The 26,774-nt window shown below is 37.0% G+C and overlaps 1 protein-coding gene across 1 annotated transcript in view; it reads left to right on the top strand.

Annotated features, from left to right (window-relative positions):
- The window catches only part of LOTGIDRAFT_234295 (hypothetical protein), a gene marked incomplete at both ends in the record, with an annotated part of 36,671 nt that extends 10,698 nt beyond the window's left edge, over positions 1 to 25,973 (top strand). The window contains 48 exons of the mRNA XM_009061562.1: positions 69 to 189; positions 501 to 720; positions 984 to 1,918; positions 2,063 to 2,243; positions 2,579 to 4,657; positions 4,835 to 4,970; positions 5,278 to 5,427; positions 5,637 to 5,730; positions 6,288 to 6,500; positions 6,868 to 7,063; positions 7,393 to 7,482; positions 7,742 to 7,981; positions 8,426 to 8,554; positions 8,834 to 8,954; positions 9,157 to 9,230; positions 9,435 to 9,518; positions 9,826 to 9,922; positions 9,970 to 9,990; positions 10,388 to 10,461; positions 10,668 to 10,808; positions 11,052 to 11,166; positions 11,833 to 11,979; positions 12,357 to 12,589; positions 12,697 to 12,839; positions 13,134 to 13,257; positions 13,432 to 13,517; positions 13,975 to 14,106; positions 14,477 to 14,659; positions 14,872 to 15,036; positions 15,338 to 15,518; positions 16,027 to 16,311; positions 16,555 to 16,642; positions 16,967 to 17,052; positions 17,174 to 17,228; positions 17,563 to 17,796; positions 18,141 to 18,335; positions 18,761 to 18,907; positions 19,499 to 19,708; positions 20,725 to 20,977; positions 21,312 to 21,469; positions 22,012 to 22,210; positions 22,709 to 22,917; positions 23,192 to 23,446; positions 24,045 to 24,239; positions 24,520 to 24,702; positions 25,065 to 25,193; positions 25,351 to 25,498; positions 25,769 to 25,973. Of these exons, the coding sequence (XP_009059810.1) occupies positions 69 to 189; positions 501 to 720; positions 984 to 1,918; positions 2,063 to 2,243; positions 2,579 to 4,657; positions 4,835 to 4,970; positions 5,278 to 5,427; positions 5,637 to 5,730; positions 6,288 to 6,500; positions 6,868 to 7,063; positions 7,393 to 7,482; positions 7,742 to 7,981; positions 8,426 to 8,554; positions 8,834 to 8,954; positions 9,157 to 9,230; positions 9,435 to 9,518; positions 9,826 to 9,922; positions 9,970 to 9,990; positions 10,388 to 10,461; positions 10,668 to 10,808; positions 11,052 to 11,166; positions 11,833 to 11,979; positions 12,357 to 12,589; positions 12,697 to 12,839; positions 13,134 to 13,257; positions 13,432 to 13,517; positions 13,975 to 14,106; positions 14,477 to 14,659; positions 14,872 to 15,036; positions 15,338 to 15,518; positions 16,027 to 16,311; positions 16,555 to 16,642; positions 16,967 to 17,052; positions 17,174 to 17,228; positions 17,563 to 17,796; positions 18,141 to 18,335; positions 18,761 to 18,907; positions 19,499 to 19,708; positions 20,725 to 20,977; positions 21,312 to 21,469; positions 22,012 to 22,210; positions 22,709 to 22,917; positions 23,192 to 23,446; positions 24,045 to 24,239; positions 24,520 to 24,702; positions 25,065 to 25,193; positions 25,351 to 25,498; positions 25,769 to 25,973 (10,139 nt within the window). The remainder of the gene's footprint in view (positions 1 to 68; positions 190 to 500; positions 721 to 983; positions 1,919 to 2,062; positions 2,244 to 2,578; positions 4,658 to 4,834; positions 4,971 to 5,277; positions 5,428 to 5,636; positions 5,731 to 6,287; positions 6,501 to 6,867; positions 7,064 to 7,392; positions 7,483 to 7,741; positions 7,982 to 8,425; positions 8,555 to 8,833; positions 8,955 to 9,156; positions 9,231 to 9,434; positions 9,519 to 9,825; positions 9,923 to 9,969; positions 9,991 to 10,387; positions 10,462 to 10,667; positions 10,809 to 11,051; positions 11,167 to 11,832; positions 11,980 to 12,356; positions 12,590 to 12,696; positions 12,840 to 13,133; positions 13,258 to 13,431; positions 13,518 to 13,974; positions 14,107 to 14,476; positions 14,660 to 14,871; positions 15,037 to 15,337; positions 15,519 to 16,026; positions 16,312 to 16,554; positions 16,643 to 16,966; positions 17,053 to 17,173; positions 17,229 to 17,562; positions 17,797 to 18,140; positions 18,336 to 18,760; positions 18,908 to 19,498; positions 19,709 to 20,724; positions 20,978 to 21,311; positions 21,470 to 22,011; positions 22,211 to 22,708; positions 22,918 to 23,191; positions 23,447 to 24,044; positions 24,240 to 24,519; positions 24,703 to 25,064; positions 25,194 to 25,350; positions 25,499 to 25,768) is intronic.
- Positions 25,974 to 26,774: the final 801 nt, after the last annotated feature.

Below are 26,774 nucleotides of genomic sequence, written 5' to 3'. Positions count from 1 at the left end.
ATATTGCTCACTGATTGGCTGGTATTGACCAATCAGATATCTTGAAGTTAACCTTTTCTTTAAATCAGGTGAAGAAGAAGAATTAGATGATGAGCTATCCCAGAATACATCAAAAACAACAGCAGTCATCAAAGTGACTGGTTCACTGGATATCCTACTCACTCCATTGCTACTTGAATCCATGCAGAGGTAGGTCCTTTAATTCCTTCATTTATTCATTCATTTATCTGTTCATTCAATTCGTTCATTTTTGGTTATTCAATTCGTTCATTTTTCCTTTTTTCATTCATTCATTCAATCATTTCACATACATGTATATAGAAACAGTGATGCCAAACCTAGCCATGTTAGATCATTCATTCATTCATTCATTCATTCATTCATTCATTCATTCATTCATTCATTCATTCATTCATTCATTCATTCATTCATTCCATTCCATTCCATTCATTCATTCATTCATTCATTCATATATCCAGTTCTTCACTCATTCATTCCAGGTATATAGAAACCGTGACGCCAACCCTCGGCAAGTTACATATCTCAGCATTGTTAGACCGAATTCACTATCAGAGTATAGATCGTTTAAAACAACAGAATAAATTAAAAGATGAAACAGCTATGACTGAAGACAACACAGTGAAATTTAAAGATGAAAAGGAGAAAGAGATTGATATTTCAAAAACTTCATCATTTAGAGCTTTCTTTTCTCTACCAAAGGTAAAGTTTTATATTATATTATACTCTTATGAAGATTCAGATGTATATTGTCCGTACACATGGAAGTCTTTGGTCAAATTTTTTTTAATAAGTTCAATGTAAATCGATATATATATTACTACTTAAGGAAGAAACTACCAAAAAGCCATATTTTGGTTTATCATCTTTGCATTTCTTTTCAGAGAGGCTACATAACTATAAATTTTGTATTTTACAATTTGTATAAATTGATGTTTTCTATTATATTTCAACGATATTTTCAGATCAATATATGTGTATTACAAGCGTCCATTGTTGAAGAAATCATCTCATTTTCCGTGCTAGACAATATTAGCGATGTCACTGCTGTCTCGTTACTGGCAGTCTGCGTTGACAATATAAAATGTCAGCTACTTTCTAACACTCATTCCTGTAAATTATTGACGGACGTGAAAGATGCTAGTCGACGGACCAGCACCCAACCACCGACCAACAAATCAAAAACTGAAACCACCATCGAAATTGATAAAGATCAAGTCATTCCAAGGGAAGTAACTCGTGAAGAAAATGTTGGAACTCTTCAAATTGCGAGAATTCATATGCAGTTACGTCGCTTAGTGAAAGACAGTAATTTTTCCGATAATATCGTTTTGACGGCTATTCCAGATTACAGATCGAATGTTATATTTTCATTCAATCCAGAAGTCATTGTAACTAGCCCAAATCTGATGCCCACATCACCAAAGAGACGTCTGTCACGTCAAGCGAGTCGTGAATCGAACGATCCAGATTTCGTGATTGGATTTATCATGTTTGAATGTGGATTAGAGGACGTGTCTGTGACTGCTGTACGTCGTCTTGGTTACGAGGATGATTCTGACATGCAGTTTCAACAGAGAATGGACAACATCGAACAAACTCTTCAGAATCTTCAAGAACGAACGAAAGAACAGATCGAACAGCATACGGAAACTAGCACACCAACGACGGACGATCCGGTGCCTCAGAGTTCCGAATCCTTACATCATAGTTCTGTATCCATCTCTTCTGTGGAATCCAGGATCTCATTGGCATCTAAAGGTTCTGAAGATATGATACCAGTGAAGATCGAGCCATTAAAGGGGGATGCATCCAATGGCAGATTGGAACTGAAGACTATTTGGTTGAATTTTGCAGCTCCGCCTCCGATTTCAATCAAGAAGAAGGTGGATTTTACCAGGTGGGTCATTGTATTGTATTTATATTAGACCCTGAAGAACCTTACAAATTTTTATTTGCGGTAATCATTTCCTGTTTCACAAAAACTTAAAATTCTTATCCTGGGGCCTTATTCAGAGTTCATATAGCTAATTTTCTGTTTCAGGTTGGATTGGAACCTATTGAGTACAGCCACTCCCTCCATCAATGCCTGGATGAACCCCAGTGATAGAGCTATGTTAGCTGTTAGAAGTTTGGTCCGTGTTTTAACTCATAGAACTAGTTCAGTACTGGCCTGTATCATGACTGAAGCTTTAGAAGTACAGGGTATTCATGTTAGTCCAAAGGTAAGAGAATTTTAATTGTGGCTACTGTTCACTGAGTTAATTTACTTGCCCTAACATAACTTTGATTTTTATTGAGGGTTTTATACAGGGAGTCCACATAGCTAATAGTATTCATTTGATATTTAGATTTGTCAACTCAACATCCGTTTAGAGAGTCTACAAAGTTAAAAATTTGGTATGGAGTTTTCTAAATTTTGTATGTGTATCGTACACACTGATAGCATCAATTTGCACCATTCTAATTTTTAATCAGACGTCTGTGGTTCCTGCAAAGACAGACACATAAAAACTTTAAAATCATATTTACAATCATTTTGATGTAAATTCTATTTCAGACTCGTTTTGGTAAAGCCACGAAAATGTCTAAAACTCTCCAAGAAGAACCTTCCTGTCAGTTAATCACTGTACTTCGGAAATACCTCCATAAATATGGCGCCTCTTCCGTGGAACAGGCTGTCTGCTCTGAGACCATTCCAAACCTAATTACCATGCAGAAGGGAATCCTGGCGCTCACAAGACAATGGAAAAATGTTCTCTACATGCCGTATTTATCAGAAATGAACTTTAAGAACAAGAAAAATGTCCGACCATACAATGTGACGTTTGCTTTGCCAGGAGATGCCGAGGGTTCAGAACTGGGATTTGAAGATGGTGAAGGGTTAATGGATCAATTTGATGTGGTGGATGAAAAAACTTCTCTGCTTCAAGCCGAAGGTGGTCTAAAATTTGGATCTAATCCAAGTCTAGGACGTCACACGGATGATGGTGCAAGTTCAGCTTCAACTGTGTCAACCAAACGGAAGAAATCAGGACCCATTCTGATTAGACGAGGAGTTAAGCCAGGTCTTCCTCATATTCTGAGTTGTGTGCATCCTACAGAGACGAAAACCAATATTCACGAATTGAAGGACCATAATGTTAACGCACCAGAACCGAAAGTCCACATTTCTGCTCCCGAGCCCAAAGCTCATGTTTCCACTGGTCTTCCTGCTATAGCCAGAAACGACAGTATGCATAGCTTCATGTCAGCAGGAGAGAGTCTGTGTAGCTCGGAAACAGGCTTGGTGCGTACCCCTCCTCCAACGCCAATGAGGCAAACTGGACCCAAACAATCCATTTTAAAGAACCGGTACAACAAGGAAGAAGATCTGTATCAGTGGATGGCCAAACAACAAGGGCGCTTAGATATGGATGAGGATGTTAGTTATGGCAAAGCTCATGAGTCTTGGTTGCTAGGCAGTTCATGGAGCCAGGATGAAAGTCGCACGGACATCAATGAAGATAATGTTACCATGGCAACATCAATCATGCAGCTAGCAGACGCTCAGATGTTGTTTAAACCTTTGCTTCAGAGTCTTGGTCTTCATGTTGAAGGTGTTCGTCCATCAGCCATGATGAAAAAGTTTGGAGGACATCTGTTGCTTCAAGGTCACTTGGACGTTCTGAAGGTACAAATTGCTGATTCTGAAGATTCCAAATCCAGAGGAAAATCGAAAGGAAAAGGCAAGGGGAAGAGATATCGACTTAATATTAGTGCTGCCACTCCTGCATTCCAATGTGAAAGCTTTGGGATTAATATCTGCATGAAAGATGTCATTGATTTCGGTGCTGAAAAATCAGCGCTTCCTGAAAAGAGCAAACAGAATCCATTCAAGTTTGCAATGCATAAACTTGAGGCGAAGCCAACCACGTTACAAGTTAACTTTTTGATAAACTGTCATTCAATTACCCAGCATGTAGACATGTCGTTGCTACGACTGGTTCATCAATTTGCAACAATGGTGGACAACATCAAGGAGACTCATGTGGAGTTGAAAGAACGAAGACCCAGTTTACTCGGAGAATGGACCAGATCTCATCGAAAACAAGAATCCAAAGATTCTTCTTCGAGTGCAGACACTCAGCAATCCGATTTGTCGAAACAGGACCACCAAGCTGACTTGACTATCTCTACTCCAACTCATAGCCTTCGCTCCGACACTCTCTCAGACACAGGGGAGAAAACTCCTTCACGACCTAAACATCCATCATTTAAACTACCTTTGATTGATAGTATTCGACCGGAACGATTGTCCTTATCGTCAATTAGAAAACCTCATCTCCGATTTTCTCGCGATAATAAAAAGAAGGCGTCGACTCCTGGAAATCAACCAGAAATCTTGACTCCGCCTCAATCATTAAATCTAAGTGATACAGTTACCATAGATATGGTGGATACATCTTCGCCAGCGCTGGCCGAGAAAACGATCGTAGACGAAATTAAAGAAAGCACTCCACGATGTTGGCGCCACCTATATCATTTATTGGAACTTTATTCCACCATGCCAGAAACTAAGACGGTGCTACGGAAACCAGGATACCAGAAATTATTGCCTGTTATTGAAGAAGAGTCAGATAAAGACAACATGTCCAAGGTAAGAGAAGTCTTTTTGGTTTGGTCTTAAAGACCAAGTGTTTAATGGTACCTCAAGGTTGTGAGGAACTAGTACTGGGTGGGGTTGAATTCCCAGTTGAAAAGAAGGTTAGCAAGGTACCAAGGGTACTGCAGGTTGAGAACTAGGGTTTTAAGCACTAGTGTTTATCAATTGTAGAGAGATATCACACCAGTAGAAGAAGATGAGGTGGAAGGGAAAAATAAGATAGATTTAGCTGCTAGTGAAGAGAGTCGACTAGGTGATCATCCACCTCTAGCACATACCTCTTTTATTAGAACACGATTTAAACAGAGTAAGATTTGTTTAATTTAAATTTCACTTTCAAAATTTTAATAATAATTAAAACACAGTCAATGTGACTTCCAAAATGTCACTGTCTATCATCAAGTCAAGTCAGTGTCTTATGTTGAAGGAACAGAAGATGTTAGCTGGAGAGATTTGTGTTTGCTTGTATACTGTATAATTGTGATTATAACGCACACCGTTTTTACCCTCTAATAAATCTACGAAAATACACCTCTAGTTTTCATAAATAGTACACACCCTGTCCGATGAAAATACCAATGTTTGTAGGGTGTAAAACTCCCCTGTATTTTCAGGTATCTACATAGGAGAGAGCATACCTCTAGTAGTTTATGGTATAGCCAAGGTAGAACGAGTCCAAATGTTGGCAGTTCTCAGTGGACTCAAGCTAGAAGCTGAATTAAGGAAAGTTCATGCCAGTGGAACTTATAAAGAGAAAGTTAAAGGTAGAACTTGGATTATTAATCATACTGGAAGTGTGTGGCTACTGTTTTAATTAGGGGCTATAGTTATGAGTTGGGGTTACAGTCTGGGTCAACTAAACAACCCCAATTCCCATCCTGAGAGGTGTATAGTTTTGTGAACTCAACATCCCTTTCAGAGAATCCAAAAAGATAATAATATAATTGTAATATTTTTATATTTGGACTGATAGGTTTTCTACATCGTAAATCTGCTGAGTCATCATTCACAGCCCATGTTGGTAATACCATGATAGTTTTACTGGAGGGCGTACCTCCCAGCATGCAGTATGTATAGTCTTCTTTTTTTCTTTAAGAAGTATAGTTGTCTAGATATTTCGTTTCCAGCTGATAGAGCTCAATTTCGGCTATCTTTATAGTCATCTAAATATTTACTTTACCAGTTGATAGAGCTCAATTTCAGTTATCTGTATAGTCATCTAAATATTTACTTTACCAGTTGATATAGCTCAATTTCAGCTACCTGTATAGTCATCTAAATATTTACTTTATTAGCTGATAGAGCTCAATTTCAGCTATCTGTATAGTCATCTAAATATTTACTTTACCAGCTGATAGAGCTCAATTTCAGCTATCTGTATAGTCATCTAAATATTTACTTTACCAGTTGATAGAGCTCAATTTAAGCTCTCTGTATAGTTGTATAGATATTTACTTATCAGCTAGAACAAGTTGTTATCCTTAAAAATTGTAAATTGTTACTGGTAATCTGGGAAAGTACGTAGCTAAAAGGTTTGAGGAAGAACCAGCTGATAAAAAAGATCCTCATTGAACCCTAGTTGTTAGTCTTGTATAAAATGGATGTTTGTTATCTTTTTCTCTAGGACTGTGGTAACAGTGAATATTGGTAAATCTCAGGCGTTACATACTACTATAATGAGACGAGGCAAGGAACATAACTCTGCGTTAGCCAGTGTCGGCGTTATTGACGTAGATATCCCACAACACCCTGTGGTTTTACACGGAATGATGACACGAAGTTCAAAGAAGTTGACGTCAACTTTGTTAGAGTTTAGACGTCCTCTATCTAGATATGGGTTTGTATTAAATTTATGTTATTGCAAATGGATTAAAGATTCAATCAGGCTACAGCTTTCAGAGAGTCCACATAGCTTAGTTTCATCAACAGGGTGCCCTTTGGTGGAGTCCACATACCTTCAGAGAGGTTGGATATTGGTGTGTGGACACTCAGAAAGAGATGCCTCTATTTTAGAGATTCTGCATAGCTAATAAGGTTTATTTGGTATTTAGGTTTGTAAACTTGACATCTCTTTCAGAGAGTCCACATAACTAATATGGTTTCTGTGGTATTAAGGTGTATCAACTTTGCATCTCTTTCAGAGAGTCAACACACCTCTATTTATATGGTATTTTTACAATGTGAACTCTCTTATGATATTTCAGTAAAGTACATGACATCATGGAGCAGATCAGTGGTGAGAAACTTGAAGCTGAGAAAAGACGAGACAGTGAAAAAATCAATAAAAATAAAAAGGCGGAGGATGTGAAACCAGTGACATTGCATATACATTTTAAGGCTGTATTACAGGGTGTTACGATTGGAGCCTCCATTCTACCTTCTCTTAAAGCTCAACATAAGGTAAGGGCAACTCTTAATGAACTGTTGTTTAAGGCACAATGCATATTCACAATGTCAAGTTATTGGCTTTTTCTGGTTTATGACATATGACACCTGTCGGCAGACTTTAAATACATGATTTATCTCCCTTGTGATAGCCAATCAAATGCCTATATATCTGACGCAAATCAGACCACTTTTTGAAGCTTGAATTATGAAAACTTTTAATATGCATCCATTACAGTTACAGAGAGTTCAGATAACTAATAATATTTCGTATCTGGGTTCGTCAACTATACAATCCTTTCAGAGAGTCCACATAATGTTTATTTTTATATATATATTTATAGACAGGATGTATAACTGTAGCTGGTATGACAGGGAAGAAAGCAAGATTTACTGTTGTTTTACCTAAACATACTCTTAGTTTTAAATCCAAGGTTTGTTGTGCTTGTTATTGCACGCCAATCTATTTTTTCCATCAATCCAATATAGCTTGTGAAGGCAATAGAGGCTACATCTTGACCTGATTTTGATAAATGCTTATGGATATTGATCAGAAATTGCATGATTTCATCTTCAATATTTTTCACTTTACTTGAGTTTAGGCAAAAGTAATCTCCAATTTTGTAGTTTTTGTTGAGATGTTTTCAATTACCCGTGATCCTATTTTTTCAAAACATAATTCTTGTATTTCAGGTTCAGACGACAGAAACTTCAATACCGTCGTCTGCTAGTATTGAGATGCCCCCTATACATGTCTATGCGGACTATCGGACGTATAAATCAGGTGGACCTGTATCAGACACACTGACAGAAGGACTGATGTTAAAGGAAGGAAGTTATTTAAATGCTGTAGCAGAAGTGGGAATGTTGGAACACAGTCTGACTACAGATCTACTCAATCATCTTGTGTTTGTACAGAAAGTCTTTATGAAGGTGGGTCATTGTGTTGTCATCTTGAATTCTCGTGCCACGTCATTTTGTGCCCGTGTTGAACATCTGGTGCCACTATTTGATTTGGATCTCACCTTAGCATTCTTTCAGAGATCTATTTGGCTCATAATGTTCAAGTGGGTTTTTAGTTTGTCAACTCAGCATACCTTTCAGAGAGTTCACATAGCTAATAATGTTTATTTGGTATTTAGGTTTGTCAACTTGACATTCCTTTCAGAGAGTCTACATAGCTAATTATGTTTATTTTGTATTAAGGTTTGTCAACTTGACATCCCTTTCAGAGAGTCGACATGGCTGATAATGTATTTGGTATTATTTGTCCCCACTGTATCTCTTTTAAGAGAGTCCACAATGGTGTGCATTATATTCACAATTATACAGTAAATGTATCTGGTGATTCACCCATGTTTTATTGAATGATTACAGGAAGTGAATGAAGTATTACAGAAGGTCTCTGGGTCTGATCAACCAGTACATCTATGGGCTGACGACCAGTCTACTACTACCACACCAACCAGAAAATCTCTACTCTACTCATTCTCCTTTAGATTTAAGGTTAGTCACGATACTTTGATATAAACTCTTACGAAATAATAAAATATAATGAGTTTAATGTCCTTCAAAGTTTTATGCAGGAATAATTGTCTTCCAAATCAAACTGGTGAAACGTATTGAGCTGCAGCTTTCTGTCATAAGGGTTGCTTTATGGAAGCCACGTTTCTGATATACAGGCTATTTTCAATGTGATATTGGACTGAATTGTGTTATGGTTTGATGAACACAGAAGAGTCAGATATCTTCAAATTTGACAATTTTTTTACCGCGTTATTTCAGGGTATCCAGGTAACAGCTACGACACCAACTTCCAACGCTGTTAGGTTAGAAACTGGTGAAATTGAGTTAGAGATGTCCAACAGAGTTCAGATGGCATCCAGAGAACTCAATCCTGATATCCGTAAGTTTATTGTTCTGTAACCTCTAGTTGAGAAACATATGCCCAGTGGCGGGTTGGGCGGAGAGGTCGTATAGGGTCTACAAAATCGTCAAGGTCACTAAATTGTTCCATTGTCTTTTACTGATTAAATGATATTTTTGATTATCATCATAGATGAATTATCTTTTAAACATGTGTTTCACTTATTATTTTTTGTTTCTAGATTATGAAGACAATCAGAAAGTGTTTATTCGAGCCCAGATCGATTTAAACGTTTCACTTGGACAGTTATTAAAGGTTAGTTTACATCATAAGTTATTCAACTTAACTGTCCTGATGAGGATTTTATATCTGAAACATAAGATATGCTCTTGTTATTGAAAAGAAAATATATATGAGTTACTCTACACAAGCGTTGGTGAAGCAGCTGGTACCAAGTGATGTCACAAAACTTTATTGTAATATGTTTTTTTTTCACATGTCTTTTGTATGATTTTGTAGAATCCTGTTTTTGAAGAAGCAGAACCAGAATTCCAGACAATGGCTTTCTTTAAAACTAAAATAGGAGTTAGAAACGCTCTGCAGGTAAGATAGAAAATTTTAGACTTTTAACCAAATCAAAATGTCTCGGTTTTTTAAGAAAGCTGGGGTTTCCTGTACTCATACATTATGCGTAAGTTTTGTGTGTGCTCAAATTTACACAACAAAAAGTAACAATGGCTGTGTGTATGAATTTGATTGGTCTCTGAAACTCATGTGACATCATGAATCTTTATTACCTCAGTCACTAATGATTTACCCGCTAAAATGAAACATGGTAGAAATATGTAAGGTTCGAGGGTGTTAAAGATACAATGTTAGGATTTATATAAAGTATGTTTATATTATGTAGGATGAGATGATACCAGAGGTAGCCACTGATCAAGAGGCTTTGTTAATCAGCGTTACTCGACCCATAGTTCTAGCTCAACCACTCGCTTTTGATAAAGGTAAGACTCTACCTTCCCCCCTTCATCCCAGCCCCTATCCTTTTCAGAATCACTGGCTTTTGATAAAGGTAAGACCTCACCTTTCCCCCCTTCATCCCAGCCCCTATCCCCTTAGAATCACTGGCTTTTGATAAAGGTAAGACCCCACCTTTTCCCCTTTCATCCCAGCCCCTATCCTCTTCAGAATCACTGACTTTTGATAAAGGTAAGACCCCACCTTTCCCCCTTCATCCCAGCCCCTATCCTCTTCAGAATCACTGACTTTTGATAAAGGTAAGACCCCACCTTTCCCCCTTCATCCCAGCCCCTATCCTCTTAGAATCACTGGCTTTTGATAAAGGTAAGACCCCACCTTTCCCCCTTCATCCCAGCCCCTATCCTCTTCAGAATCACAGACTTTTGATAAAGGTAAGACCCCACCTTTAAAATATAATTTCTGTTTCTGTTTTCTTTTTTCACCCTCAGCTGTACTTGTCTGGCTGAATTATAAGAATGCCTATGAATATTGGACAGAACAGAGGATGGCCCTAAATAATGAGGTAGGTTAGGTTTTTGGTATTTTAGAAAAAAAACAAGACTCATCGAATTTTCAAAAAATATAATCATTAATATATAATCTAGAAGTATCTCTCCATATCGGCTTTTTTTTACCTACATCTTGTACTTATAATGTGCCATTGAAAATATAATTATTGAATCATTATATATTGTTAATTAAATTTTGATTATGTTAATTAATTTCCAGGTAATAACAGCAACACGTCAAGTATTTGACAGATTACCTCAGTTTTCACCAGCCACTACCCCGGCATTGAGTACCCTCTTTCTCCAACTTACTGTCACTGATATGGGAATCTGTGTTCCCTTAGAATCTAACTCTTTTCCAGTAAGTATTCATATAATTTAAAATTTAGTTCTATTAATTAGAAGTGACATGGTCTTGTCCAACATTCAGTCCATGGGGACAAACATAAATTATTTATTGTCAGAATTAGATCCATTACACCAACGTGACATAGTCCTGTCTTACATTCAGTCCATGGGGACAAATCTATTCTCTTAAATGCATTTAAGAAAATCTTAGCTTAGTGTTAGTGTTGGATATGAGAGTGATTTGGTTTCTTTTTAGAAAATGTCCAAACTGGGAGAGTCTGAACCTGGCGCCGCCCTGGTGTTAACAGTAGAATCTAGTCAGATTTCAGCCTGTTCATCAGGATCTTTAGTTAGTAAAGGCAAGTTTAAAGGTAAGACTTGATACTTGACTATTTTGCACATTATTGGGCTGCATTTGGACCACAGAATTGCAGTTCCAGGGGTGTCCTGTAAAAATTCCAGAATTCTGTTTTGCAGCCAGTGCTTCCGGGAGTGGGCCTGGTGTCGATTTTCACCCCCCATTAATAAGTCTATTTGTCATTAACGATTCTTCAGAATTCCTACATCTTGATATATTCCAGAATTCTGTTTGAGATTTACAGCCAATGCTTCTGAGAGTGGGCCTGGTGTCGACTTTCACCCCCCATTATCTAAGTCTCGATTATTCAGAATTCCTACATCTTGATATATTCCAGAATTCTGTTTGAGGTTTGCAGCCAATGCTTCTGAGAGTGGGCCTGGTGTCGACTTTCACCCTTCATTATCTAAGTCTCGATTATTCAGAATTCCTACATTTTGATATATTCCAGGATTCTGTTTGAGGTTTGCAGCCAATGCTTCTGAGAGTAGGCCTGGTGTCGACTTTCACCCTTCATTATCTAAGTCTCGATTCTTCAGAATTCCTACATTTTGATATATTCCAGGATTCTGTTTGAGATTTGCAGCCAATGCTTCTGAGAGTGGGCCTGGTGTCGACTTTCACCCCCCATTATCTAAGTCTCGATTCTTCAGAATTCCTACATTTTGATATATTCCAGGATTTTGTCTGAGATTTGCAGATGATTTTGAGACGTCATGGGATGATTGGAAACCTAACAGTAAAGAAGAACCCAATATGAATATAATGGTGGTGCCAGAAGGAACATATGAAGTCTGCTCTAGAACAGCTACGAAAATACCTTCAGGTGAACTACACTGAAATCATTTATTTTTCATGGACACTAAATTTCATAGATTACGTCAGTGTATTGAAGAGATGGGTTGACTTTTAGCTTTAAGATTTTGAGTGCCGTCTTAAGACTTTGACTATTGAATTTTAGCTTTGAGAAGATAATTACTTCTAGAACACCTTATTCCACTATGTAACTGGGTTTGAAACTCAGTATCTCCTTTTCAGATATGATATTTTGATAAACAGTGCTTTGACTTCATCAAAAAGCAATAGGCCAATGTGACTCTATGTTCAAAATTTGCCTCATAGCAAACTGCATGGGGTAGCTCATCTTCATAATTTCTGGATGAAATAAAGTAGGTTTTAAACTCCATTTCATTTTATTTACAGACCCTAAAGGTAATGCTAAGTGGGTATTGAATGTTCAATGGGAGATGCAGGGTTTAGACGTCCATTTTGATACGAATATCGGGAAGCGTTTGTCAGCTCTGGGTCATACTCTGACAGCTCTAGCAGGAGAAACAACAGAAGATGAGTATACTATGGTTGATGATGATGATAATGATGAAGGTGAAGATGATGGTGATGTTAATAATGAATCTGATGAGGAAACAGATTCTGAGGTAGGTGAAAAAAAAACCAAGATCCAAGCTGCAAAACAAAACTTGTGAATCCATATATGGCAATACATTGATGTATGAGTTGAATTTATGAATGATTATATTTTCAGACGCCCTTAAGTTTCCGTAAATCAAGTCTTGTAGCTGATATTTTACCAGATATTATTTTTACACCTGATATGGACCCAAAAGAACGAGTCCGGCAGATTGAACGAGAAATGAACGAACAGGCTAAAATTGTACAAGATTTAAGGTATGTTCAGGATTGTGTGGAATTTTAAGTCAGACGTCTGTTTGTCTTTTAAAATTCCTGAAACTTAATGATGTCACTATCGCAAAGGTTCTTAGACATTTTTAACAACTTTTGGGAAAGGTTAATTTGAGTATAGTTGCTTGTTAAAAATTGAATGGTGAAAATTTCTATCTCAGATATACATATGAAAAATTTAGAAACCTTCTGATGACCATTCAAAAATGGCTGAAATTTAGTCCTTGTCCTGCATTCAATAAACTTTGAAACACCAAATTTTTTTTTCTCTGAATCCAGGGAATTAGGGGCTAGTCAATCAACCATTGAAGCTGAGAAGAGAAAATTAGAGGAGTTACAAGCTTTGGTGTTCCGAGATTTTAGGCGAGATGTGTTCAATAAGATTAAAAAACAGAGTGAAAGGGTAGGTAATAATACTAATAATAAATATTTTACAAATAATTACAGTTTTAACGTAACTTAACAACTCAATCTCTGTTAATCATAAGGTGGCACTTGATTGGTGACTTCTGCTCTTTTGGGATTCGTGAAATCAACAGGAAGTTCAACAAGAGAAATAATTTGTGGTTTTTTACAGGCATCAGCTATCAAAGATAAACTTGGAATTGGTTCCCATATGAGGTCAAGGTCATACGGAGGTCATCACGCTAGGAGGGTAGACAGGTAAGGTTGTTATTTAACGGAATGTAGTTGTATAAATATTCACATCAACAATTACTTTCCTCTATCTTAATAATTCAGAAGCCTCGTTGGATCAGTTAGTTAGACGCTTGCTCAGTAACCTGATGGTCCAATGTTCAATTAAGGCATAAGTCGAGATAATACCTTCTGTTTTTTCAACTCAGTTTCTCCCCGTCATTGATGCAGGTCAGAGTTGTTGATATGATAAAAGCATTTAGTCGTTCGGATAGGACAATAATCTGAGACCCTAAGGGCTAAAGTCTGTGCAGATCCTGCGACGGTTGGAAATTGGAAAAGAGTAGGCTTATGTGACTGTGGCTGTCCTATAATAACCATTAGCCCTATAACAGAAGGACCTTAAACACAATTTGACTAATTTCTTTTCCTCAGCTTTCGATTGACGCAATTCGATTATATACCCTAATTCTCTGTTTTCCAGTGATATGACCTGTCAATCCCATTCTAAAACATTAGATTATCGTAGTCGTGGTCGACCAGCCTCTGTGGGTGTTCCTTCATACACTAGTCTTAGTGGCCATGTACAGTTTGGATCCAGTCTACCTTCTTCTAGGTAAGTTATTGTTTATTGTTTACATATCATCGAAATGTTATAAGGTTCAAATCTAGATGCTTTGTGGAGCTGACATGGAAAATAGTCTAGTCTTTCACATGTGACAATAAAATGAAACCCTGTGTTGTACAGACAGAGGTCAATTACCTCTCAATTCTATCTTCTTGTTGTCCATCTTCATTACCCAACAATTTGTTGAAGTGGACATTAAAGTTGGTTACAACACTCATCATTCATGATCTGAAGAAATTATCATGGAACACATGTTCTAACTCATTAGAATATCCAACCAATCACATTGCTCTCAGGGGGGAAGGGTAAAATCTAGATTCCTGGTCCATCATGAACCTTGTGATTCTGTATATTACAGTACTGGAGAGAGTCGCTCGATGAGTTTTGATTGTGATATGTTTGATGAAGATAGCGAGGATCTGGTACCTCAGTCTATATCTCTACAGGACATCATAGGGTCTCAGTCAGATCTCTCATCTTCTACCGCTTCCTTCGACTCAGAGGACAGTAAACCAGAAACCACCATTAAAACTAAAGAAAAGTAGGTTTAGTAATTTCACACCGACTTTTTTTTGCCGACACCCAGGTCCGCGCGTGTGCTTTTTTAAATTTGCTCTGAACTGCTGTAACCTTATAGTTCAGTTTTTTAACATTTTTCATCTGAAATTTATCAGTTGTTCATCTAAGGTTAAGAAGGCCCAGGGGAAGGTGCCTCCTAGACTAAAATAATAAGCCTATTTGTTGTTTCTTCAGTCGCCAGAGGAGTACAACAATAGAAAGTGCACAATCAGTACAGAGTGGCCAGATTAAAACAGCCACAGAGCCAAGTATTGATTTCGAACTGGATATTAAAGTGTTTATTGACAGTGGGAAATGTGTTCTCTATCCGAAAGAGGCCAAGGAAGAAGAAGTCAAAAAGTAGGTTCCAATAATTATTGTTATTAGCATTATCCTTATCCATAGCAGGTATCCTCGTCACTTGAAACACATCCCCTGGATGGATGGAATCGAGGTTCACTTTAACCAAATATCTTTGAAGGGGGGGGGGGGGATGTGGGGGGAAGAGAGTTTGCATTAACTTCTCATATGCGTGTGTGTTCATATCTAAAAAAAAAAAAACTGTTACAAGAAGGGTGATGATATTCTTGTGAAGGAAGGAAAAGGGAAACACATTTTTATTCGAAGAATTAATGAATTAATGGATCTGATTTGATTTCAGACAATTAAAAAGAGAGAAAAGCGGTGGTCTCAGTGACAGTGGATCACCTGTTGTCAGACGCAAAATGAAACAGCAGGATTCTGTCACCTCGGTTACTGGTAGCGGGAAAAAAACACAACAGCAGACGTCACAAACCCAGGGCGAGCAGACGGTCTTCTTTCTACCCAGTGTTGATGTGAAGGTAAAAATACTATACCCTTAAAAAACATTTTAGTCAGTTAAGGCGTTGAATCTTAAACATAGTGCCAAGAGGTATGGCCAAAGACCAGCTGGTAGATATGATATTCAAGAATTTAAGTTGTAATTATTTTAAAATCATGGACAAGAGGTTTGTCCAAATATCAGCTGGTGATATGATCCTAGTGAACTTCTTAGACTTGTTAAGTTATTAGATCAACTATGGTTTAACCATAGTCTAGCATGTAGCACTCATATACCCAAGTTATTATCAATATTAAATCATTGCCAAGAGCCAAGATCCCTAAAAACATTGTTCTTCTTGTAAAATCAATGCCATCCATTAAAATCATTTTCAAGAGGTGACTAGCTTGTGAGTTTAATTGTTGTTCTTGTAAAATTACGGCATCCTGGTGAACCTAAGTGTTTTCTTTTAAAAAAAAATAGTTGTTTCTTTCTTCACACGTTAGTAAGAATATAAAACTCCATTTTATATTACTCCTGTCTTTCAGGTTCACTATAATTCTAAAACAAAAACATCAACTATGATGTCAGGGGCCGGTATGGGTGGCAGCACTAACGATATTTCACGACCCATGGCCTCGGAGACATTTACTTCAGTCTACGATACGCCACCCCAGAACTACTACCATGCCACGTCCAGCTCTACGCTACCAGAGATACCAGTCATAGTGGAACCCTCAAGCGAGAGTAGCTATCAGGTCTCTCAATCTAAACGAGGGAATATTAAACGGGCCAACTTGTATGCTTGGTTGTCACTGAACACATTACCAGAGGTATGATCCGTCTGTTCTTTCATTTGTGAAGCAAACTAACTATAGCCTGTTCAAACAATCTAAACAAGTCAAAGTACCAATCATAAGGAGAAGATTGAGATGAACTTATCCAAATCGCAATTCGTAAGTCAAAATTCAAATCACAAGGAGAAAACTGTTATGTAAAATGAACTTTGTTAGTGAATTGTATCCGGATATTTGAGATATCATGAGCACACCTTGATGCTGCATGTTTTTTTTCAGGAGATGATCATTAGTCCATGTTTATTAGATTTCCTGGAACAAGCTCTAGAACCAATTCCTATAGCAGGTCCTACCCCTCATAAAAAAGGTAATTTCAAAGAACAAATCATTATCGATACTTTTGTCCAATTAGCTGGTAGACAGGAACCTCAGACTTGTAAAATCATTGCAAGAGGTTTAACCAATGATCAGCTGGTAAACAGTCATGATCCTTTAAAATATTATTTTGTAAAATCATTGCTAAGAACCAGGTGGTAGACCGGATCCTCGAGAACCTAAGTTCTTAAGAACTGGCTTGTAGATAGGAAACTCAAGAGGTTGGAGTAAGGACCAGATGGAAATTTAGTAGAATGATCGGAAACTGAGGAAACTGAAATGGTATTTAGTAATTATTTCCTTTTTGTTGTTACAGTTGATGCTATGGGTGGAGTATTGAATATGGAACTGGATGCTTCCCATGGTTCCCTGACATCTCCTGTTGGTCTGGCATCGTTCCCGGTAGATGTGGTAGTGTTTATTCATGTTGAACGCTCTATGATCAGATTTAATTGTATTCCAATCTCGACGAGTAGAATGTGTTCTCAATGTACCTTCATTAGAACTGGTTTTCTCAACCAAGAAATCAGATGTCGAGGCTCAGTTAGGGGAGGGAACTCCTCCTTCCAGAGCTAAAGGTAAGGATTCGTTTTAGTTATCACCCAACTGTTACATGGCTTCCCTCTGTCTGTGGTGCAGACGAGCTGACATGGGAGAAGTATCCATCCATTTTTTTGCATTGGACAGTTTAGGGAGGCCTTGTGCGCAACAGACTGGAAACATTGCTTTAACAGTTAGTTATTGGAAAGAGCAAAGGAATTTGCTGCTCTCCTGGGCAAAATTTCCCTTATTGTACACTGCGTGGCAATGCCAGTCTACAATTGTCCATTTAATAGCAGACAAGTAACGTGTCAATCTTATTATATTTCACGTCTAATATCGTGTATAACCTATTTCCTGTTCTTATTTCAGTACCAAAGAGACCGTCAGAGAAAGGAATAAACAGTGGAAATATCGGTGGACATCGAAACCGTCTGGGTAGCACCCTGTCAGACAACAGTTTGAGTACCCAGTCTGGGGGTCTCAGTGTTACTGGGGTCCTCTCAAACTTTTCACTGTACATCTTTCATCCCTATGGAATCGGTGGTCAGCGCCGAACTGGGCAGACTGCTACTACCTCTCCTAGTTATACTCCTAGAGGTTTAGGTATGAAGCTGGTTTTTTGAAATACCTTTGGATATCTGTTGAAAATCATCTTCCATAAAACTTGGTATTAATCTGCAAATTGGTTTGTCAACTAAGCAGTTACAAGATTAGCTAATAACGTTATTGGTATTTACTGCATTTCAGAGAGTCCACATAGCTAAAAATGTTCAATAGAATTTTCAGACATTAATGAATATTATTTCATAATTTCAAAAAACTCATAAGATATACTAGAGGGCAAGGGGTGTGTATTATATTCGCAATTATACAGTATATAGTGTTGAGCATCAGGCCAAGGATTCAGTCACAATTCTTGTTTTATGAAGCCTCTGTGATATTTTCAGGATCTATACAGGAGACCAGTGGAAGTAGCAGTTTGTTGGAACTACAGAGAAAAGACTCCCTCAGTCTGAACGTAGAGTTTATTAAAGTCAATATTTCACGCAGTAGAAAGATGGATTATAGATCAGGAGATAATATCACAGTCACATCAAAAACACCTGATCCCCAACAGAAATGTAACATGGTTCGATTCTCAGGTAAGTTCATAGTTCATAACCTTTAAGGTCAAGGTCTAATGCATAGTTCATGACTTTCTAGGTCAAGGTGAAGTTTATAAGTCATCTACAAGGTTAAGGCTGATCCTAGAAGTCAATACCTTTCATGTCAAGGTTGAGTTCATAGGTTATGACCTTCCAGTTCAAGGCTCAATTCGTAGGCTTAATTTAATGATCATAATTCCAGGTCAAGGTTATATATTTTAAAGGTCATGATTCCAGGTCAAAGCCTTGTTTATAGGTCACCCTCTCTAGTTCTCTGGAAGTTTTTAGATCACTTGACAGTTGGAGTTGGAGAGTGTAAGCTTGTTTAGCTGTCCTATCATTAATTCACCTCTATTGGAAACTTTGATCATAAATTATTTGTTTATGATTTATCATATTGATTTTAAATGTTAATCTTTCAGCTGTATGTGATATCGGAGCTGCCTCGTTTAAATACGACATGAGACGATTATCGGAAATCCTGTCACTTCCAAAAGCTTGGTATCGACGTAATCTGGCTCGTCGATTATTTCTGGGAGATGATAGTTTTGGACAAACACCAGGAGATGGTATTTTTATTTTTTTTTATTTTATGAAAGTTTTGTATTGTGTTTTGATATTGCATGGTTGTTCAATATTTGATTTTGATAGTTCTTAAAATCCTCACAAGCTGAGTAGCTTTAGCTTTGATTTTTTTGTTCCTAAAGACATAGAATCCATGTTGATTTAAATGTCCTAACTTCATCTCCCCCTGTCAGTGATGCAGGTCAAAGGGGCAGATGTATCAAAATCACACTAAACCGAGGCCCAGTGTGCTTATGGCTGTACACATTAAAGATCCCTCAAAATTAAAAAGAGTAAGCTTATGATATTTACCCTCATTGCGCATTGCATGGTGTTTCATGAGCAGAAATAGAGCAGAAAAGTAGGACATTCATTTCATTTCGTATTTCAAGTAGATTTGTAACTATAAATAACCTGTTCTGAATGAAGTAATGCTTTAAGCAATATAAACAGAGCTTTGCCAATTTCCATTTTTTGCCAAATTTTGAATTTTCTTTATTTTTTCTTTGATTTTGAATTTGGATATCTCAAGATATCTGCTGCATGTATGTTGATTATCAGTTTGTATTTGTGTTTCGTGTTTGAATATTTTGTAGACCCTGACGATCCAGACTTCTGGCTAGCAGAAAGGGAGACAACTAGACTCCCGTTTTTATCACAAACGTCTATTTCTGATCCAGCATTATTTTATACAGACGAACAAACGAACTATCAGCAACATCGACGCGTTTCCTCGTCTGGAGACAAGGTCAAAGTTCATTTGACGCCAGATTTTCAGAAAGAACTCGATAAAGACAAAAAGAAAGGTTTGACTCTTTCTTCATGTTGGAGACTGGAAAATAATGTAACAAGATATACTTCTTTTTAGCAGTGCTGGGTATAGTCAATCATGTCACTATATGATATGTATCACAATAAAGGATCTCGATACAATCCATCGTGATATGGGATAAAAATTAACATTTTATCATCAAAGTTTCTAGATATATTATATTACTGTGATATTTGGTAATATAGTTGATAGAAGTGGTTAGCGTCCACTGTCTTATAAATAGTTTCTAACAATTTCAGTGAAAAAACTTGTTATATGAAAAAAAAACTTATTAGAGAATCCCCTCTTTTTATGGAATACAAGGTATCGCCAAATATCGATACACGACATCGCGATACAATATGCGTATCGTGACATGTCTTACTGTGATACATCGATTCACAGATATATTGTGCCAGCACTACTTGATAATATTTCTAATAATGTTATAAACTGTATATTTGTGTGTATAGTGCACAGTTTTTACCAAACAGTCCTGCCAAATAAAATGAGAATCAGTTACAAAACTTGGAGAAAAATGCTTTCAAGTTTTCTCTTTTATAGCTCTTAAGCCAATGCCTGCTAAGCCTTTAAGTTTGATGTTTATTGTGTTTTGTTGCATGAAGTTATATTGTGTATTTTTTTTATTGTGCACCAATATTTGTCAAGTTTTCAGTTCTAAATTTTGTTGATTAGTTATCTTTTAATAACGAAATATTGTTAAATATTTCGAAATCTATTTTTCCCTTGAATTTAATGGAAAAATAACTACTTAGGACCTAAAATCGAGAAGTTTTAGAAGATTTCAAGACTTCAATAATCATAAAATCACTTTTCAGACTTAAATTCTGACGTACGATTCTAATTTGAACCAATTTTGAATCTGAAAAGTGACACGGATGGCTTATAATATTATTTTACGTGATATGTATAGCTGAGGTTAAACTTTTGATCTCAATCAGTGAATATTTTAGGTAACTATATCCCCTAAATGATTTATTTTATTTTTAGTCGGAGTGAATCAGTACCAACGTCAACCATCAGAAGTAACATCAGAAACATCATATCAATCACCATCAACCAGTCGTTCATCTACCAAGACTAGATCAAAAGGTTATTTTTCTCCAGACCTGTCATCTCGACAACGCCACGTGTCGGGACAGACCAGCGTGACAAGTTCGTGGGAGACCCTGGTTTTATTTGCCGTGAATTTATCACGGTTGGATTTAGATGTGAACATGAGTAATGTCATGGGAAACACGATGTAAGTTCTCCTTCGATTGAAATAGTAGGCTGAGTCTAGTATTTGGTGTTCGTTGTTATGCAGGGTGCAGGATTATCGATACACTAGAAATAGAAGAGGCAAATAGAAGAGGGACTGTGTCTCAGTGGCGGATGCAAAGGGGGGGCAAAGGAGACAGCCGGTCCCCCGGCAGCCCCGAAAGGAAGTTTTTCAGGCAAAAATCACATAACTAGGTTAGAAATTAGAGCAATCTCAGATATTTCGCGCCCCCCCCCCTCTCACTTTGTATTGCAAGTTTTTCCCTGAGATTCCATATTAGCCATTTTAACCTTGAAGATTTTCTTTGTCAATACAGGTGGATCACCAAGGATGTAAAAAGTCACGGGAGACTGTCAATAGATAGCAGTGGACATAAGAATTTAAAGATAACAGCAGGATTAGGAAGTTCTTCGTTTGAATCTCGAGGTGGTGTTATAGGAGGGGCTATAGATGTTCAGGGTATACAGGGATTGTGTAAGTTTATTTTTAGATTTATGCATCCTTTCAAAGATGGAAGAAGGTTTAGTCGAGCCAAGATGTACTTCCAGGTCTGCTGTCTGATTTAAAACATATAAAACAGGTATAAAAGAGAAAACAGAAACGGCCATTTTTTGTTCAGATAACCACTGAAGATATCAAGGTTCCTTTCTACCAGCTGGTACTTGTTCAAACATCCAGGCAGTGATCTTTCCTGGCTTATCCAAACCCATTTACAGTTGGGTCAACTGGAATAACAAGAAAAGATATTTTTTTCATGGTTCACAAGGGTCCATCTTCTCAAAAACTTAACTTAGGATGATTTTAGTATTCTAGTCATCTGATTGGTCAAACACTAAAATCGATTTTGAATTCTATTTTATTATCCAATCAGATTACTGTATTTCTTAAAATCTGGTTGATTTTTTGAGTATAAGGCCTGAGATTTAATGCACTTGAATAAGTTTAGAGTTTGTGAATTGGTCTCAATTAATTTTTTGTTCAACTTGTGAAAACTGTAACCCTATTGTATGTTTCAGTCCAAGTTAAAGAAGACCCTGATTTAGGATATGATCCTGATCATCGTGCTGGTTTAAATATAGATATATTAGAAGGTCGTGTAGATTATATGGGAAGTAGTGTATTAATGACACGTTTAAATATGTTAGACATCTTACTACATGATGAATGGCATGTAGAACTCTACAGAGAAACTGATACACCAGTAGCAACCAATAGGTACGTAAGATGATTATACAGAATTGTTATTAGATGGTCTCATAGTTTCATAAAAGCACTGGCCTAGGTCGCAAAGTAAAGATTAATGATATAACGACTTTGTCTGAAATGTGGGATGTTTTTATTAGATATTTATTATTCCATTATATACAATCAAATCAACAGTCTAGAACTTTAGTCAGACATGAATTGTAAATACAGCCAAACAAATAGCCTAGAGCTCTAGTCAGACAACCAATCAAACCAACAGTCTAGAGCTCTACTCAGACATGACTGGTAAATACAGCCAAACCAACTGCCTAGAGCTCTAGTGAGGCATGACTGGTAAATACAGCCAAACCAACTGCCTAGAGCTCTAGTGAGACATGACTGGTAAATACAACCAAACCAACTTCCTAGAGCTCTAGTCAGACAACCAATCAAACCAAAAGCCTAGAGTTCTAGTCAAACATGACTAATAAATACAACCAAACCAAACTGCCCTGCTGTATATTTCAGATCAGCATATTTGTTTGTAAACGGTGATCTCCAGTGGGACCAATTTCACCTCATGATTTCTCGTTCCACGACTCCTGATTTGATAAAACTGGTTTCCAAATTAGAAGAGTTCTTCACCCAGCAGCTGACGAGCAGTAAAAGAGTGTTGTCAGCATTTGGGCCGTTATCGAGTAAACCTACACACCGACAAAGTAAACTAGCAGACGACGGTGGGTTTTGTTTTAAAGTTGTCGTATGCTCCAATAAACAGGGTATATTTTGAAATATTTATTGGGCCAATCGTATCTTACCTTAGCTGAGCCAATCAGTAATAATGTTTACAGCTTACCGTTGAAATTTGAGCCTTCAAATCCTTGTGTGTCCAGAATTATCAAAGTTTAAAATGACAACTTGTCTTTTTTCAAGATAGAAAGACATAAATAGAAAAAGGTCATCAGTGAATAGTTGCAGCCGAAGTAGAACAATTTTTGATTGTCTTTTCAGTATTATCAGAACTGCGACATCATCGCCATTGGCAGAGCGCGCTGCAACATCTAGTGGGGTGCCGATTTTCCATGTTACCCCAGATACTTCCTGAACAGGGCATGGTGCTCGGTGGATCTGTATCTTTAAAGGGAGAGAACTTATGTTTAGCATCATTCCACGGAATAAATTTCCGTTCCAAATCGTGGGCTATTTTTAATATTAAGCAGCCATGTATTGGGTTTTCCACGGAGGCTCAGAAAACAGAAGATGAATGTAAGCCATTTTTTTACAATTTTAAGTTGAAAGTATTTTTTTGTGGTCAGTAGTGATAAGGGAATGTGAACTGACTGTTCTTGGTGAATTTGGTTGAAAATATGATATACATGTGTAACTGAAATTACGAAAGCACAGGCTGGGGAGAAGGGGTAATTTGTTGTGCTATCAAGCTCCTGATCTTGATTTGGATTCAAACCTATAGCGCTAGCGGACACCATCTATCTCTATTGGTAACTGAATGTGTCAGTTTCCATATTGGTAGCAGCAGAGTGGCAGCGGGTGTTCCGAAATACTGAGCATACCTTGCCTTTCTTAGTAACTTATAATAGTGGATTAAGAATCAATTCATGTTATTTGTTATATTTGTTATATTTGTTATATTTGGTATCTATTCGTGATTGAAATTGACAGCAGCAGAGTGGATTCAGGTGTTCCAGAATAGGGAACATACTCTATTTTCTGATATTTGTCTCATAGGGTTCAAATTATCAAGTTGGTAGCTTCAGAGTGGTATCGGGTGTTCAGGAATACTGAGAACACCCTACCGGTCTTATAATAGTGGAGTTAGAATCGATTCTTGTTATTTATTTTATAGGTACCCATATTGTTCAAGATTTAAGTTTTATAGTCGGAGGAGTAACACCGAATCCTGGAACAGCCAGTGGAAGTAACGCTGTAGATCAACATATGGTCACGATATGTAAACTGTCACGTGGTCATTATGTACCACAACAGTTTACCAGTGTGCAGGAATGGTTTACTTACGCCTTCGCTTCCAATGAAGTTAAAGGTATGGTTATTATAAGCACAAGGGAGGGGCTTAAATCTTTAAAGGGGCATTTGGAGGTCTCTTTGCCTTGAAGGGTCAGTCAAGACGGCCATCATCACATAGACTGCCCCTTGTATTGTGTGTGGGGAAGGGGCATATTTTATGGCTCAGAGCATAGTACCCACTGTTCAAAAAAACTGGACATTTTTGATGATTACAAGCTAAAACCTTGGTCATCCCACAAGTAATATTAGGTATAAATTTTTACTAGTATAATTTCTGGACTGATATTTTTTTTCAGATCTAGACTCATTCCCCACAATAATAAAAGATCGTACTGGTACTGATAGTCCGACAGAACATCGTAAATCACGAAAATCACAAGTCTATAATCATGAGACAGAAATTATCTTCGCTATGCCTTCAATGACCTTAAATCTAAAAACTTCACATCTTCAAAGTAAAGGTGAACCTCAACTTGACGGTAAGTTTCAGCTTCTATTTGCATCATTCCAATTTCTGTCAGATGTCTGTGGTTCTCGTAAATAATAGAAATGCTTAACCATAAAAAGATGTCACTATCGCTCAAGATGCAAAAGGGCCTCAGTGATATTGACATCTTAAAACACTTAGTTTAAGTGGAATGGTGAGGATCACTGACGTCTGACTGAAAATCAGAATAGTGTGTTCCAGAATTATGGCATTTATTTCGAAGTTTTCAATTGGTTTAGAATTAGCTCATTGACCAATAAGAATATATGTCTGTAAGCTCAATGGTAAGATGTTGTATGTCTACTCACAAGACAATTTTGAGAAAGATTTTTTATGTTAAATGTTTAATTTTAGATCCTCAAGCTATGGTAGAATGTACATTCGTAACAGAATTCCACGACCATATTTATGTTGCCATGGACGCAGAAGTCATCTTGTTCCTCCATGATTTGGTATCATCTTATATTAAAGAAAAAGATAAAGGTAAACATTTTGATCTTATTTGATCGTCAGATTTCTTTTTTTGAAAGGAGCTCCATTTCTAAATAAAAAACTGGGTTAGCCTTTTTTCTGGGGGGGCCATGCTCCCTGCCACTAGCACATACATACCTTTATATTCTATGTGATTTTCATCTTTCAGGGGCTCGGACATCTTACGGACATACTTCTCGTAGTCCAAAATCACCAGAGTTTGATAAAAAGAAGATTCCGGCAGATCCCACGGCAGCGTTGAAACAAGATTGGAGAGATTTTAAATGTAAAACATGGCAACTCGAACCAACAGTCAGGTCAGTCTATAAGATATTTCCATTCACTGGCAAATTCGCTCGTCGGGGTATTTTATTGGGCGATTGATACTTTTTAACCAATTGGAGGTGATGTTGATGTGATGTGATGTTCGACTGACTCAGCTATTTTGTACTGATGGCAAAATTCCGCTGAATATAAAGCTCTTAAAAATTTGCGTGCCCTTCAGGATTGGGTGCGACTTAAAGTTGAAGCAGTAAGAAATGTTGTCGAACGAATTTATGATTTCTAATTTTATTTTTTCGATATAGATTACTTCACTGGGCTTCAAGACAGATAGATCCTGTTGGAGTTGACTACGTGTTACAGAAATTAGGGTTCACACACGCTAGGGTCACTATACCTAAGTGGGTCCAGCGTGGCTTCATGGATCCAATAGATAAAGTATTATCGATACTGGTAGATAAATTGATTGTGTCTTTACAAGATTCCCCTGTTGAAGAGGATCAGTCATAATTTTTTTTAAACATTCATCATAGTCGCTGTTTTTCTTCCAATTTGCCAAATCTTCATCAACATTTCATGATAAACATTAGCCATTGTTAGCAGATTTCTTACTGGATTCTTTGAAAAGTATTGGTAAATATTACTCATATGTGGAGAACCTAAAAGGTTGTGAAATTGGCAAACGTAAATACCAAATATTATTAGCTATGTGGACTCTCTGTAAGGGATATTGAATTGACAAACCTGAATACCAAATAAAAATTATTACCTATGTGGACTCTCTGTAAGCCTAAGGAATACTGAGTTGATAGACTTTCTGTAAGGCATGTCCAGATGACGAAACCCAAATATTCATAGAATTAAAGGCTATTCAAATGCCTGAATTTGATTCTGAAAAGTATTACAGGTAGCTGAAACTGAGTGCTATCAACTGGTGAAGCAAATATTTTGATGACTATGACCCATTAAAAAGGTGTTACATAATATTTAGTTTCAAAAGGGATATTCTGCTTCTGTAAAATGTTTTCATTATTAAAAACATTGTAAATCATACCTTAAGGTATTTCTAAAGTATGCTATTTATATCTATGTATTTTCGTGATCAAACTGAAATTTGTTTTAAAAGGGTTAATTAAAAACTGAGAGTACTAGTTGTTATTTAAGCAGTTTGACCTAGTTTTGGTGTTTGGCTATATAATGGCTTGATATTACTAGTTAAAACTTTTAGAATACGTAGGAGACATATTTCTCTACAATTATGAGTTTATTTTACTCAAATCTGTACAATAATTTTCAAAAAGCATAACAAAA

Source organism: Lottia gigantea (genome assembly GCF_000327385.1).
Source record: "Lottia gigantea unplaced genomic scaffold LOTGIsca_49, whole genome shotgun sequence".
Taxonomy (NCBI): Eukaryota; Metazoa; Mollusca; class Gastropoda; family Lottiidae; genus Lottia; species Lottia gigantea.
The sequence above is the reverse complement of the archived record's forward strand: the minus strand, read 5'-3'. Positions and strand labels throughout refer to the sequence as shown.